Genomic DNA, 16,511 nt, shown 5'->3' on the forward strand with positions numbered 1-16,511 from the left:
AGCTTCCTGGTGCTCCTTTCCCCCACTCTAACCCCGGAAGCTGCAACTCTAGAAGTTGTGTTTTCAGAAGCCGCACTGTCGGCATTAGCCGGGCAGGCCCAGGGGAGGGCAGCCAGGCTGTTCACCACCTAAGGACATCTCCAGAGTCCAGCTCCCTTTTCCATTCATGGCACCCGACTTCTGTTTGGAGGCCACCCCTTTCACCCACTCTCAGGCCACATAGCTGGATGGCTGGCCCATGGCTGGCGTGAGCATGGACCCTAAGCCTGTCCTAGGAATCATTTCGGCCATAGAAATTGGAGCAGCCATGCAGTGTGGGAACTATTGGTGGTGAAAGCAAGACCACAGACGCCCCCTGGAGGTCCTGGGAACAAGCCCTGGCCTTCCTGTGACTGCTAAGTTGGTGGCATGCAAGCTGGAGGTAGAGGTGCCCATCACAGCCACACCCCCACCCCCCGCCGCCTTAGGAGCCCTTCTGGAAGGTGACCTCCATAGATAACAGTCCCTGTCAGCATCTTTTTAGCCCCTCAATTCAGCCATGGCTGAAGTCGTCGTATCATTCCTGAATTTTTGAAGTTTTTTCCTGTTATGTGTGTCTATAAACATCTCTTATTGACTCAAAGCCAGTTTGAGTTAGAGAAATGTCACCTGTACTGACACACAGACTCCAAGCCCAGTCCCCAAACCAGAACCCCAGCCTGACTTTCAGGTCCTTCTGTTATGAGCCTCTTTTTCTAGCCCAGCTGTGCCCTGCAGCCAGGGACCCATGGGAGGCACATTCTCACACACCTACCTCGGGTAAAAAAAATAACATCTGTTTTATTATCAGTAGAAAATAGCTCTGAACAACACACAGGACGAGAGGTAGAGAAGGAACCAGAGTCGGAGGCTGCAGGGCTCTGGGGGTCCCGAGGCTTGGGAGCCAGCTCCTTTCAGCTTGGAGAGGCCCGTCATCTCCTCAGGGTGGAAGGGCCTTCCCTCCACCTGGGTCACCTTTAGGATCCACTGGTGGTAGTTGGCCAGTGCCGTGTATATACCCGAGGTATTCTTCTTGCCACAGCTCCTGCCCCAGCTGATAATGCCGACCTGGTACCATTTCCCACCACGCTCCGGGGTGCAGACCAGAGGGCCCCCACTGTCACCCTGCAGGCAGAGATCACCAGGCATCAGGGAGCCCCACTCCAGATGGCCCATTTGGGGCAGGACACAGTTCATCTGTGGAGAGGGATGCCCTGGCCTCTCCTGCCCTCAGCTCCCCGAAGGCATCTCACCAAAGCCCATCAGCACTGCCCACCACATCCCGACCGCACTTTGAGGGGTGTGCAGCTGTGGGGCGAGCTCTGGAAGCTGTTGGGGATAGAGTTGAGTGGGGTGGGGGGGCGTAGGGGACAGCCACTCCAGAGAGTGTATGGCTAATAGGTTGCTCCTCCTGAAGCACAGAGAGAGACAGGGTCCAGAGAACAGGGTAGGGAGGGAAGGAGTCCTGGGGCTTGTCAGGTCAGAAGCCCTGAAAAGGGCAGGAAAGAAAATGGGGTGTGAGGGTGTGGTCAGTGGTGGGAACTGGGTCTCCTTGATGTTCTTCCCGAGGTGGTGGGGCGGACAGTTCCTGTTCGATTCTTTGGCGTGGGCATCTGCTAAGAGCAAGTGAGCTAAGCTTTTTGGGATGGGTGGCCCTTCAGGACAGGATGGCCCAGGGCTGTGACTCACACAGTTATTCCAGACACACATGGCTCCTCCTACCCATCTTGAGATGAGGCACAGGAGCTCTGGGGGATAAAGGATTCGCTAGAGGCTGTTTGTTTGTTTGTTTTCATTTTATAACGTCAGATGCTTTAGTTGTACTTAATGGGAGGGGCCAGGAGAAATGTGTCTAAAACCAGAAGTCTCAATCCTGTGGGGTTTTTTTGGGGGGAGGGTGTTTTAAATTGTCAGGATGTGAAGAAAACCTAAGGGTCATGGACATGTATTCTGCCACCTTTGGGCCCTCACAGGGCTCATCACAGGAGGGTTACTAGGGGCCCTGCACTCCTGTACACCTCACCTTTGAGTACCTTCTCCTTTGTCCCCTCCCTTCCTGCCTCTGACCCCTCTCTGAGCAACCCCTTCCCAAGGCCCTGGCTCATACCCTACCAGGGAAAATTACCAATTTCCTTGCACTCAACCGTAATGGGTAATTTTAGATAAATACCCTCCTCTTCCATGAGGCAGCCCGTTCATTGCTGTTCAAAATATTTATCATCTGCTTGTAGTTTATGCCAATGGCCAGTCCCCTGCCTGGTCAGTGAGCAAGCACCTGTCATTCGGTGGGGACGGAGTGAGCCCAGCAAGAGGGCCGCTCCTACGACAATGAGAGCATCTGTGAGCTTTAGACCCCAATCTCATCATTTGTCCTTAGAGCCAGAAGAAACAAATTCATGAATTTCCCCCCATTTTTCTAGTCATCAATAAAAATTTCTTTCTGTTTAAACCTTCGTTTTCATTTTATCTCATAAAGACAAGCAATGAGACCAGACTTCGGTTCAATGAAACTCATTTGAATCACCCAGTGTATTTTGGCTGTTTGTTTACCGGCCTGCCTGCCCAGCAGATCAGGGGGGCTTCCTTTGGAGAGGAACTAGTTCCATTCATGGGTCCCCAGGGCTAAGAATGCTCAACAAAAGCTGCTAAATTAATGAATTTAAATGGCTCCTTGTATATATCTCAAATCCTCCTTAGCCTCTTTGCTTTTTTAAGAATTCCCAGAAGCCTTATTTACCTAGCATACCCAAAGGAGGTCAGACATTTTTTGAGTTGAGGTGAAGCACGCCAGTTCCCGGGTGTGTGCTGATGGCTCCAAGGGAGAGTACCTGGGACTCAGTCATCCATGTCCCATTCCCACCCCCGGTGCCCACACTGTCCCAGCCTCTTAATTGTCTATTCGGAGCAGAGAGAGAACCGTGTTTTGGCGCCCCCAGGTGGTGGGGCCTGTCAGGTGAGGGAGGTCCCTGAGTTACCTGGCAGGCATCGTATCTCTCATTCTTGTACCCAGCACAGAGCATATTTTTGGTAAGTTTTGAAAAGTCCTTTAGACACATCTCCCAGTCCGTGATGATCATCGGCACTTTCAGCAGCTCCATGGTCTTGGAGTTTGTGTTACCTGGCCCAGAGGGAAAGCACATTAGCAAAGCCACCCGGCAGCCAAGGACTGTGCTCTGAACTGTCCTGCCCAGCCTGTGTCCCCCGCCTCCATCCTCCTCCTGACCTCTCATTTCCCTCACATAACCCCACCCCAAGAATTTGCAGACTACTCCCCTCCTCCTGTAATGATTCCTTTCACTCAGAACCACACTCCTACTTCCCAGACCTTCAGGCCACCCAGCCTGACCAGCATGACTTCTGGGAACTGCCTGCGACCAGACCATTCCCTGGCACAACCTGCCCCACCCACACAGGTGTCTGCTGCCACTTTCCATCCAGGGACACTTCCCTCACATGGGGCCATGGGGAGTGGGTTTGTAACCCCAGTGAGAAAACCTTGGTCCTCCAGCAAAGAGGAGTTTGTCCAAGAGCCTTTAGAGGGGACTGGGGGGAATCTGCAGAGGTGAACGCTCAATTTCCACCCGACAGAGGTTTCCATTCCCGTTATGGAGGAAGTTTAGCCTCCCCCTTTGGGCCTATCTTCCCAGGAGTGCCCAGGGCCCAGAGCCAACGTCCCCTGCTTCCCCTTAAGAGGCTCAGCTCCAGAAACGCCTATGGTCCTGGAGGCCCTGAACTGCTGCAAACCCCCTCTACGGATTGGAGTCTTGCTCAGGCTGGTGGCAAGGCTGTGCTGGCCCCGTCACTCCCCTGCCTGTTTGCTTTAGGTTTTGTTGGGTTTTCTTTGGGGACAGGCTGGTGGGGCTTTCAAGATACCCTTCTGTCCTGGCTTGCTTCTATTTTGGTCAAGGGACAGCATAACAATAAGTGACAACAGATTCATGTGTAAGAATAGTTGGGCAACACTCCAGGACCATCAAAGCCTCATTCAGAGCAGGTATCTGAGCTGCCTGCCTGGGGGGGACCAAGTGGAAACATCAATTTGTGAATCGAGGAAATGCTGGAAGTTAAGGGTAGAAGGGTTAATGGAGACTTTATGTGTGATTAAACACACGAACACAACTGCTCTGAGCTGGTGAGGTGACACCAACCGGTGACTGTCTCAGACCTGGCATCTTAGCTTGCAGCTTCGATGCTCAGAAGCAGCCCAGATGGGGCCTGCATGGGGCTCATTATGTGGGGATTTGTTCCACACATGTCCTGGTCTCGTTGCCCTTGCCCGTCCCTCTCTCCTGTCACCCTCCTCTCCTCTCCCTCAGATTCAGCAGCTCTGGCCCCAGCAGCTCTCATACCAGGCTCGGTCTGGCCCCATCCTGCCACCCAGCACTCATGCCACTTGGAGGGGCTGTGCTCCGTGGGCAGGCAGATGGGCACCTTCAGGTCACTGAACGTGATAGGCGTGACCAGCAGTAGCAAGGCAATGTCGTTGTCCATGTTGGTTTTCTTAAAGTCCTTGTTAATAATTATGCTGGCCACTGCCTTTGTTTCCACGTGTGAGCTGGTTAAGTCGTTGGTCCCCACCACGACGTTCAGTTCCTCGGGTCTGGTGGCACAGAACCGGAGAGGGGGAAGGGGAAGGGAAGCCATCAGTGTGCACAGAATCGGTTGTACCTGGGACCCCTAGGCCCCACACAGCTCTGGGCCCCTTCAGGTCATCCTGGGGCTATTGCTCTGAGCGTGTGAGAGTTTGGAAAAGGTAGAGCCAGAATGGCCTGTGAAAACACAGCTACGTCTCCTCCATCAGGGGTCCCAATAAAGGGAACACAGCCAGGCACCAGGGCTCAGGCCTATAATCCTGAAACTTTGGAAAGCTGAGTTGACAAGATCCCTTAAGGCCAGGGGTTCAAGATCAGAGGAGTGAGATGCTCCTGCCTAACTCTCCCTTGGGAGCTCACTGAAAGCCCACAGAAGGCTGCTTGGCACAGATCAGATTCCCCTCCAGATAGGTATTATTTCCACTATTCTATATCAATTGGAGACCCAGGAACAGAACTGAGTTTAGACCTGCCAGTGACTAAGCAGAAAAGATCTTCTGTAACAAGCCAACATCCAGGAGCCCGTCTCCCCCAGACAGGAATGGCCAAGCACTTTCCAACCCCTAAGTGACCCCTGACAACAGGTGCCACAAAGTTCCCTGGTGAGGCCATGACTAAACTTTCCCCAGGGTTTGGATAACCCTTTAAAGTCAGCCTTTCTGTGTATCATCAAGCCTTCTTGAGCTGGTGTAGCAGAAAGCATGAGTGGTGGACCCAGAATTTAAATCCTGCCTCTATCTACTAGGGGTGCACCCTGGGTGAGTTACCTCACTGTACTGGACCTCAGTTTCCTTATCCATACATTGGGGTTATTCATTCTCTGCCTCGGAGGGGCATTATACAATTAAATGAGTCAATACAGGTGACGTTTCTTAGCAGGGAGGCTGGCACATAGTTATCAGTAAATGCTGAATACCACCAATGTGCTGTGGCCCCCAGAAAACTTTACAGGGAGGAAAGAGGGCTCAGTGGCCTGGGAAAGCAGGTTTCCAGAACTGGAAGGACCTAAATCCAGGACAGGCGTATGGACCAAGCCATTTGGCTCCATTAAGCCACAGAAATTTCTGGAGAGGACCGAGTGTAGCCTCAGGGAAGCCATGTCATTGGCCCTGGCAGGGACCAGGGGAGGTGGGGGGGAGGGCACAGCCTAGGGCTAGCGGGGGGGTAGGGGGGCTCATCTGTAAGAGATCAGGCATGGCTGAGGGGAGGGTGCCCGGGGGTACCGTGGTGCAGTAGGGAGGGGCTCCTACTACTTACGAGATGAAATCCTGGGACAAGCAGTGCGCGGCGGTGAGGATCCACCACTGGTTGAGAATTGCGCCACCACAGAAGGGTTCATTTCTTGCCTGAATGCTCACCTGCCACGGAAACTCACCCACCTCGGCCTCCAGCCCATCTATGATGCGGGAATACTGAACTTTTTCCTCGAAAGCAGGTCTCTCACCGCACACTACTGGAATGACAGACAGCAGAAGGGAAAAGACGCCAGATTTAGTCAGCACCCGGCACAGGCAGGTGCTGGGCCGGCAGGAGGCTGGTTGGCCGGTGTCCTCATTCTTATTCCAGAGATGAGGACCCAGAGTTTGCCCACTGAGGCACCTCCAGTGACACGAGGGACAGGGCAGAGCCCAGGATGTAGGTCAGCAGCATGGGCTCTGACTCTGTCCAGCATTGCAATCTCAGGACAGACCGTCACCCCGACTGGTCCTTTCTGCTCTCGTGCAGGAGAAACCGGAGGGAAATACTGTCCGAAGCCAACCCTGGCGTGGCAGGCAGCATAAAGGCCTCTGGAGACGTCCAGGTTCTAATGGGCCACGCCCCCCCCCCAGAACCTGCAAATATTTCACCCTAAAAGGAAAAAGGGACTTTGGAGATGGAATGAGGCTGCAGTCATCTGGCCTCATAATGGGGAGATCGTCCTGGACGTTCCGAGAGGGCCCAGAGTGACCACCACCGGGGTCTTAAAAGTGGTACAGGGAAAAATCACTGGGGGAAGATGTGACTACAGAGAAGAATCAAGATGCCAGCTTTAAAGACGGAGGCAGGGGCCCAGAGAAGCTTCCAGAAGCTGCAAAGAAGAGGCAAACGAGCCTCCTCCAGACCATCAGAGGACGTGCAGACTGAAGCACCCCTGTATTGGATTCCACCCCCCAGAACCAGCAGATGAGAAATCTGTGTTGTTCATGCCGCTAAGTCTGTGGTAGTTTGTCACAGCAGCCAACACATAGAGGAACCTACGGGGCACAGAGAGCAGGAAGCCCTGGCTGTCCTGGGCTGGTCCATGCAAAGCAGCTCCTGCACGGGAGGCCAAGGGCAGAGGTCAGCGCCCCCTTGATGGGGAGAGAAGTTCACCCTCGGGAAGTGGAGATGCTCTGTTAATACTTTCTGCCTTGATGTCCATCTTGTGTTCCAGAACAAGGAGAGAGCTTGACTTCAAAGTGCCCAACACCCCCTTCTTGTCTCTTTCTTGACACCAGTTTTCCAAATGACAGCTCAGGAAAGGACTTGAGGGTTTTATACTGTGGATCGGCACCACCGTGTCCGAGTCTGAATCCGGCTGTCACTTAACGGCTAAATGATGTGGGGGCAGCTATCTACCCTTGCTATCCACCGTTTCTCCATTCCAAAAGTGGGCGAAGCTAACACCAACCCTGAAAGACTGATGTCGGGATGAGACAAGATGATGGATGCAGAAGGAGGCACCTGCCACGGTGCTGGGACTTCGCAGAGTCCCCACCAGCTAGGGCTCATTTTCCTTTTTTTCTTTTTTGGCCCCAAGAGCCACCCACAACATCATCGCAGGATCAGAGGGACTTTTAGAGCCTCACGAAGGCTGAAAGGGGCTTGGCCCATCACGAATGGACACCAGGGGGCAAGTTCGTCCCTGTACACACAGTGTGGTGACCCCAGGCCTGATTGACCGACACCAAGTGGATCTGTTGTGCTCTAGGCAAGAGGCAGTGTGCAGGAGGGCCACCCGGTACAGCAGTGGCCTGGTGTGAGTCACACACACAGAGCCCCCACCCTCCCTACAGTGAGACTTTGGGCAAATGCTCCATCTCTGAGAGGGTCGGAGCTCCTCAGCCACATGCAGGCACAGAGCAGAAACCCCCCATGGCGGTGTGGTGTTAAACATGGGAGACTGCTGACCATGAATGAGCTTCCAGCCTCGGCTGTCTCCTTGGAGAGAGGTATAACCCACAAGTGGGGAACTGACGGCAAGAACAGAAGCAAATTTGAACTAAGCTAAGCATCAGGCACATCTGATACGTGTCTGTGTTCCCAGCCACGTACTGCTGCAAACCTCTCACACTTTGAGTCAGAGGAGGGACACTCAGCTCATTCTGGGCTCCTGTTTCTGGATGGTCTATTACTCCCTTAGAGAGGGAAGTCTCCGGTTTCAAAACCAAAACGCAAGGTCAGACAGGTCCAATTTAGGGCTGGCAAAGACAGGAAAAGAACAAAAAGGGTTTAGAGGAATGGATGCTGGGACACATGAAGTGATGGCCTGCGCCCTGAGAGCTGAGCCCGCTGCCCAGCTCCCCTCTACCCTGCGCTCACCACTGGTGGTGGTCCTGCCTGGCCGGGTCTGGGAGAGCCGCTCTGGCCACTGGGAGGGGAGGCCACGTACCGAGGTGTACTCTGGAAGCTCGGGATGTAAGCAGTAACAGTGACAGCAGGAACATGGCCCGGGGCTGTGCTGTAGGCCTAGGAGGTGACAGAGGCCGGGGCTGAGGGGAATGAGACCGACAGGGCTGGACCCGGCTGGTGATGTCACAATGGGCTGAGAACCCGACTGAGTTCATGCTGACTTCTTTCCTGCCGTTTGGTGTCTTCTAAGAGGGCTGCCTAAAGGGACCTTGTCCTTAAAGCTTTCTTATGCCACCAGCCACCTTCCCCAAGCCCTGGTGGGCCCCTCACTTTTACTCTGGTTCACACTTACACCTTTCCTGAGGCTGCCGGGCCTCCTCTTACACGAGGCCCCATGAGTCATGGCTTCTCTGCCACTGCAGAGCCAAGGCTGGTGGGAGGAGCCTCCAGCCTGAACCCTGGAGACTGGAGAGGACCCCAGTGGGGGCCGAGGCCTCTCCCTGCACCAGCACCCTGTGGGGAGAGCTCCCCAGACTCTGACTTGGGGCCACAGATGTGGATCTCACATGCCAGGTTCAGAGGTCCTGACCTCCCCTCTCGCCCAGCCCAGGGGGTGGCAATTCCTGGATTTATTCCATGTGGCCTCCAAATCTCCTGCTGGGCCCCTGCCTATTCTTCGAGGTGGAAAGGTCAGACTCAGACAGCCATGCCCAGCCCATGGCCTCTCCTGAGCTCAGTGACCCAGTCATGGGATCTGGACTTTGTATGCACATTTTTAAATTTTACACTGCTTTGTGTCCCGCACTGGGTGGACTTACTGAGGCATCCTGGGCACTGTCCTCCTGGCCACTGGCCACCATTTCATTGGTGGACGTGAATTATGTGCTCATATCTGTTCCCCAAGTGACAGCTGGTACATCTGCCTGTCTTATACCCCCTATTTTCTTATCTGAAAAAGAATACATGGTTCAGTGGGTAGAATGAGGTCACGTCACTGGGGCAGTGACCCCTCTTCACCACACAGAGACGTGGCTCTGGCCACTTTCTTGAGCAGCAATTCCAAAGCATTTTCTCTGCTCCTCCCCCGAGGGTGGCTCTCTGGTGTGGCTCCTCACCCCAGGTGTCCACCTGAGGGCTGGGCAAGGCCTGTGGAGTGGCCATGGGGTGGTGCAATCCCCACCTGGCCTGAATAATACCTCACCTGCTCCCCAAACACAAGATGTTCTGGCCTGAAGGGTCCAAACTTTCCTGGTGAAGGGTCCGAAACACACCCTTTCACCTGACCCTGGTCTCATCCCTTAGTCTCAGTCCTTGGCCCTTGGGTGGCAGTGCTGAGAACTCCCTGGATTTCCGCTGTTCCTCCTTCAGGCTCAGGTCTCCTTGCCCTGGACCCGCCACCCACCCACCAGCTGAAAGCTGAAGGCTTTCTCCTTTGCTCAGTGTCTGTTGGCCCCAGGGGTATGGAGAGAGGGAAGGAGGGTCCCTGGCTCCAGGGCTGATTAGGGGATAGAGGATGGTGACTAATCTCACAGACGGGGAGACAGGGAGGATGATGACATCCACTGTAAACTGCTGCTTGAAATCCCCGCTCACCTCTAGAAAGATCCATTTCCTTTAGAAGACCACCCTGCCGGGTCGATATCCTTCCCATGAACTTGACCTAGGTCATGCTCCTTGTGAACTGTTCACTCACTGTCTGGCACTGCTTTGCAGATCCTCACAATGACATGGACTGGTCCATACACCGAAGTGTGGAGGGGGGTGAGGACGGACACTCTGCTGCACCCTCATACCCTCAGAGGGAGCCATCCCCATAGATGAGCATGGGAAAGGCTCCCCCTTCAACTGGGCAATCCTGGTGTGGGGAGAGCAATTGCAGTGCTCCAGGAGGAAGCTGCAGAAATTCAGAGGAAAGAAGACACTGATGGTGTGGGTTGCTCAGGGCCTATCACTTGGTTCAGGAGGCCTCCAGGGAGGCATTGCCTGAGGTACTTTAGTAAAGGCTTGGCCAGTGATTTTCTGATAGTCTTAGTCTGTTTGTGCTGCTCTAATAGAATAGAGCTGGGTGATTGATAAAGAACAGAAATTTATTCACTCACAATTCTGGAGGCTGGGAAGTCCAAGGTCAAGGCTTGGGCAGGTTCAATCTCTTTCCAAGATGACGCCTCACTGCTGCAGCCTCCAGAGAAGCGGAAAACAGGAATATTGTGTCCCCACATGGCAGAACAGAGAGAGTGAGTGAGTGAACCCACTCCCACAAGCCCTTTCTATAGCAGCATTAATGTACTCATGGAAGTAAAGCCCTCATGACTTGAACACCCCTCAAAAGGCCCCACCTCCCAACACCATTGCATTAGGCATTGAGTTTCCAACACATGAATTTTGGAAGGGACACATTCAAACCAAAGCACTGACTTTGGCATACAGCCTGGGGAACTTGTTTAGTGCAGATTAGGGTTGCCAGATTTTGCAAATAAAAATACAGGATGCCCTGTTAAATTGGAATTTCAGATAAACAAATATTTTTAGTTTAAGTATACTCCATGCAGTGCCTGGAATATACTTATAATAAAAAAAAAACTGTGAATTTGAAATTCAAGCATAACTCGTATCCTATATTTTATCCTGGCACCAATTTCCAGGTTTAGGTCCTTAGAATCTGGTCCAGTGGATTGGGGTGGGCTGGCAGGGGAGAAGGGGAGTGGCTCTAAGCACTTTTCACAGCTCAGCTTCCTCCAGAAGACCATAGTGTAGATCATCTCCAGGCCACTTTGATATCAACAGTCCAGCCTGGTGCAGAGAGCTTTGCCGAGGTCACTGGGGCATGACTCACTCCTGGGAAATCTGGAGGGTGTATGGTCCTAGAAGGGACATGTTTGGTGGGGACCGTGGGGACCACCCTGAACCCCCAGAGTTTGTCCCTGGATCCTGTGTAGGCTACATAAGGACAAAGACGCCCGGGGTTGTCTTAGGACTGATCCCATGGGAGAAGCCAAGGAGACCCCAAAAGAAAGAAGCTGGGAATGTACCCCCAGGTAGTCAGGGGCTGAGGAAGAGCAGGAAGTGACCTGGGCAGACGGATGGCCCTGGCTGCTCTGGAGACTGCAGGGGAAAGGGCCCGGCAGGAAACCATTAAAATACCACCCTCAGGGGCAGCCGTAACTATCCGCCAGGCCCAGAGAACCATAAGCCAACACGATGTGGAGGCTCACCTTGACCTGAGGCCTCCCCTGGACTCCCCATGGCAGGGAAGGGTGACCAGAGCCGGAGAGGAGCAGAGGCCTGGTCAGCCTGTGCCCCTAACTGGACCCGGCAGGGACAGGGACAGAGCAGACTCAGGTGCAGCATCCAGGGCATGCAAGGACTTGGACACGCTGCCACCACACAGACTGTCCCTGGGTTTGGACCGCAAGGGGGCTGTAAGACGATTGCCTCAGAAGAATCAGAAAATCCCTGAGTGCAGCTCGAGCTTTATCGTAAGGACAGAACTAATCATTCCCTCTGACGGGTGGCAAGCAATAACGCTGTCTCAGTCACAGTCTGAGTGTTGCTCATGCTCCAACCGCAGTCAGGTGGTTGCATTCCTCAGGCCTCAGCCACAGGGGTTTCTTTTGTTGCTACTGGGCAACCTCTGCCTGAAGCTCCATGCATCTCCCTTCCGGTGGTCTGCTGAGAGCCACCTGCTTCTGAGAGGTGGGCATCTGGGACGGGTGCCGTGCTCCACCCACCCCAGCCCGGCACTCATGACAGATGTGGCCAGTGGATCATAACTGAGCCAGGAGTTGGCCCCAGAATCTCTTCTAACCCAGCAGTTTGGGCAGCCATTACCCAGGGATCAGATAGCACTTCTTGTTGTCACAGGCATGAGGGCCTCACCGATATCTGGCAAGGACGAAAGCTGGCGTCTCTGGGAGGACGCACTGGGCTCTGCTCGGATGATCACAGAGGGGCTCGATGCTGCTAGATGTCACCTCTCTGCGACTCTGCTTCTCTGTGCCTTGCGGTTCCTCCTCCAAGCCACCCTCAGGGCTCCTCTGTACCACTGAGTCTCTTTCCCACTTTCCTCCTCTCTAGAGTAACCTCTGTGTTACACCGAAAGTCATCTTCTAATGCACGTGTTACCACATGACTCACCAACTCCCTTCTTCCCCAATTAACCTCAAAGTAAGGAAAAAATGTTCTAACAAGGCATTTCACGTTTTTGAAAGCTGGTCCCCAGAGAATAGAAAAAAAATGAGCCAAAGACCCAGAGCTCTTTAATCAAAGAGACACAGGGGAGTGTGCAAATATCAGCCTGGCATAGCCCTCCAAGGGCGTCCCGTCAGCCTCCACTGCAGAAGGACTGCTGGGCAGCAAAGGCCTGGCTGACCTGTGTCCTTTGGCCCTGCCCTGCTCTCTGTGATGTCACCAGGCTCACAGTGTCATGCATTTCTGATGCCCCCACCTGAAGCAGCCGCAGCTGGCATTTCATCAGCTTTGGCTGGAGGCAAAGAAAGATTGGGCAGTTCTGGGCAGAAATGACAAGACCATGCTCCAGCTTCTAATCCCACTGCTCATGGCACTCAAGGGACATGCCCAGGAAGATCCAGGTCTGTACCGGGCTTGCCCAGAGCAGAGTTGAGGAAAGGGCTGCCATCTCCCACCTGGCTCCCCCAGACTGGGAGGCCCAAGAGATGCTGAATGAGAGCACGTGGCTCAGGAACTCGAGAGATTAGCGTTGATGAATCAAAGTGAAGGTGCCGTCAGAAATGATCCCCAAGGTCCAGACGCTGGAAATACAGGGGACTCAGCACAACCATTGGCTTCTGTCTCTTCTCCCTTTGTAAGAACATTAAGGATCCTTCTGGGTCCCACACCCTGGGAGAGGCAGCAGAGTCGTGGTAGAATAAGGCTTTATTTAATTTTGAACACCACTATTAGATTACGTAATCTCATAAAATGGAGGAGATTATAGGGGCTATGGAGAAGAATAAATGAGTTAATGCAAAGTTTGCTCTGTAGGGCATCAGCCCTATGAAAATTCCAGAGGGGTGAGGGGCTCTTCTACAGATGGAACTTTACCCTGGAAGTGAGAACAATGTAACCTAAAAATTGTACCCTCATGTTAATTTGAAAAAAATTTTAAAAATACTCAAAAAAAAAAAAAAAAGAGAAAAAAGAAAACTCTATAGGGAAAAGTTCTATCGTTAGACAAGATTTGGAAATGTCTCATTCGATACTTTTTCATAGGATCCCAGTGGATATCCATACATTCAAGGTTCTGATACATCTTAGAGTAAAGAAAGTAACTTTAACTTTACTTAATCTGGCATTTCTGAGATGCATTCTGACCATAAGACCTCTCCTTGCCCCCACCCCAAACCTGATTTGGAACATTCATTCTGAAAATTACCTGTTCCTATCGTTTTCTCATTTTGCTTCTCCAGGTGAGTTTGTACCGTGGATTTGCAGGAGCTTTTTGAATTTTAGTGATATCGGCACCTTTCCTCTTTGCTCTGCAAAATCTTTTCTGCTAATTCTTCAGTTCTCTTGCAACTTTAGACCAAACAGGAACTTAAAATTTAGGTTAAAAATTCATCAATATTTTTACGTAAGGTTCTTGGCTTTCTTTAGATGTATTGGGCGAACATTTTCATCTCAAGATTATAAACACAGGTGTGTGGAAAGGTAGCACTGGGTTGGGCTGTGAGGTGACACCGTCTGAGTTCTAATGACACTTCTCCCACATACTTGCTCTGTGGCCTTAAAATGAGTGACTTATTATTTCTGTATTTCAGTTTTCCTGTCTGCAAAATGGCCATATTATGGTTGTTGTGAGAATCAGATATGTAAAAAGCTCTGAGAACAGCGCCTGACACTTTGTAAATTTTTTCACTTCATAAAGATTTCCAAATTTTCATGACTTCACTTCCGAAATGTACATTTTTCTTCACAGTGAGGCAGTAAAGATATTTTCCTGTGTTATTTTCTAGAAGTTTTATTTTTTTCATCTTTTACATTTAGATTTACAATCCATTTGGTATCGATTTTCGTGTACAAGAACCATGATTAATTTTTTTTCACAACAATATCAACTGACCCAACTTCATCTGTTGAAATAGGATTCATCCCTGATTGCTACCTTTGTCAAAATCAAGTCTTATTTATGTCAGGATATTTCTAGACTCTTATTTCACTGGCATATTTGTTGACCTTTGTGCATCAGTACATGGCCTTAATTCACACAGCTTTATGACAGTATAAGTCCTTGTGGTGCTGTTTTTCAATACTGTGTGGGCTCATCTTGGCCAATCGCACTTCAGAATAAGGTTGTCAAATTCCACAAATAAAACTGTTGGGATTTTGATTGTGACTGCCTTCAATCCATACAGCAACCCGAGAAAAATTTACATCTTTACAATTTTAAGCCTTCCAATCCATGGACATGGTATATCCTCCCATACTTCTTTCAATAAGATATAAAATTAGACTTTTTTTGAAGTTTTGCACACAATTGTTTACTTTTGTCAGATATTTTATGATTTTGAAATTAATATAATCTGAATTTTACATTTTTGTTTCCTATTCATTTGATACTATTACATAGACATTTTATATTAATCTTTTATCCAGTAATCTTGCTAAACTCATCTGTTAATTGTAGTAGTTCATAATACATTCCTTTGGATTGTCTGTATTCATAATCATGTCATCTGTGAATAATGGCCGATTTTCTTATTCTTACATATTGTATTTATTTTATGTACTGCATTAGCCAGCTGGGATGGCCAGTACCATGGGTACATTTGATTGATATGTTTTATCCATTGAGAGTTTTCATTTTTCTATATCCTTATGAGAAATCAAGCATATAGTTTTATTTTTAAATCCATTTAAGTCAGCTTAATTTATTGCTAGTGTATTTGATTGTTTATTTGTTTTTGGGCCGGGGCCGGGTTTGAACCCACCACCTCTGGTATATGGAGCTGGCACCCTACTCCTTGAGCCACAGGCACCATCCTGCTACTGTATTTGAGCATGAATCTAGCATCTTACTATTTGTTTCCTATTTCTTTTCTTTTTTTTTAAAGATAAAAATTTTATTTTTTACCAAAAACAATTCTATAAGCTACACCAGAGATATGATTGTCTCTGTTAGCTATTATCCATGTAATTGTGTTAACAGTTAATACATTCACTAAAAAAAAAAAAAATTGTTGCCCCTTCTGCCCATCACATCCATAACTCTCAGGCTGTCATATGCCATGTAGGTGAAGCTTCTGAACCATGTGCCATTTACTACCTGGTAGCTTGTTGGTAGCTCTTACATAGATAAAATTTGCATTCACTGTCCCACACGTGAGCTTGCAGCCTGGTTTACTTCTGGCACACCCTTGCTCCCAGGGTGCAGACCATTGAACTCCTAACCAAAGCACAGGCATGTATAAGGCCCCTGCCCACTGAAGGGTTTGTTATCCCAAATGGTGACAGAGGGAGCTTTTGGGTCTCCTCGCTGGTGGCACTAGCAGAGGTGGTGGACATCCTGCACTGCTGCTGCTGGCTGGTGTCAGCTGAGACCTGTCCCCTCTGAGTCTGCTTATGCTACTTCACTTGTGATGCCAGTCTCAGCCGGGAGGATGCTGGGGAGACAGGGCCAGGTCTCTCGGTGCTTCTCATGTACAAATGTCTCTTTCCTTTCCCTTTCAGAAAAGGTTCAATGTGGCTACAGACCCACCTTTCCAAACTCATCCTGGCTACCATTTCGTGAACTGCTTCAAGTCCAGGACGGCGAGTTTCCGTGGCAAGTGAGTATCCAGATGTCTGGGAAACACCTCTGTGGAGGCTCAATCATACATCGCTGGTGGGTTCTGACAGCAGCACATTGCTTCCCAAGAACTCTGTAAGTCTCTGAGGCAGTCTCTTCGTTTACTCTGGGCTGGGTATCTCAGTGGGTTGGTGTTCACAGCTCATGAAGCCAGGATCTATGTCCCCACTACGTTCCAATTGGCTTTGTACCCAGAGGTCTCTGCACCACAACCACTCTCTCCTCTTTATATAGCGCAATTAGCAGCCATGCACCCAGTATTGAAAAATCAGCCCCAGGCGTCTCTCTTCTCCTGCCTGCCATCTGTATGCACAGACAGCACATCAGACTCATGATTGCATCTATGCTCACTGAGCACCATGTGTTGTCCTCAGTGTGTGAATGGAGCACCTGACCAGATAGCCAAGCTCCCTGTGCTCAAGGAGTGCACATCCTTGTACATCAGATGGGAGTTCTCTGGGCTGACCACTCACTGGCTCAGAGACTTGCCTGTGTTGTGGCCCTGA

At 50.8% G+C, this 16,511-nt stretch overlaps 1 protein-coding gene across 1 annotated transcript; it reads right to left on the reverse strand.

The window, feature by feature from the left end:
• Nucleotides 1-825: 825 nt before the first annotated feature.
• PRSS55 (protease, serine 55) lies at nt 826-7,011 on the reverse strand. The gene is made up of 6 exons (XM_012807681.1): nt 6,993-7,011; nt 6,849-6,905; nt 5,868-6,063; nt 4,368-4,618; nt 2,994-3,136; nt 826-1,143 (listed from the first exon to the last, which is right to left on the reverse strand). The coding sequence occupies exons 1-6, from the start codon at nt 7,009-7,011 to the stop codon at nt 826-828; spliced, it is 984 nt and encodes a 327-aa protein (XP_012663135.1).
• Nucleotides 7,012-16,511: the final 9,500 nt, after the last annotated feature.

The sequence above is a fragment of the Otolemur garnettii genome, unplaced genomic scaffold (genome assembly GCF_000181295.1).
Source record: "Otolemur garnettii isolate 467f Iridium unplaced genomic scaffold, OtoGar3 scaffold00074, whole genome shotgun sequence".
Classification (NCBI taxonomy): Eukaryota; Metazoa; Chordata; class Mammalia; order Primates; family Galagidae; genus Otolemur; species Otolemur garnettii.

What these genes read in the sequence shown, in the direction of transcription:
- PRSS55 (XM_012807681.1), bottom strand. An exon ending in CTTCCTGCTCTCTGTGCCCC is followed by an intron (nt 6,064 to 6,848) that starts GTAGGTTCCTCT and finishes CTGTCATTCCAG; the next exon opens with TAGTGTGCGGTGAGAGACCT. An exon ending in ATGGGGCCAGACCGAGCCTG is followed by an intron (nt 3,137 to 4,367) that starts GTATGAGAGCTG and finishes CCTCTGGGCCAG; the next exon opens with GTAACACAAACTCCAAGACC.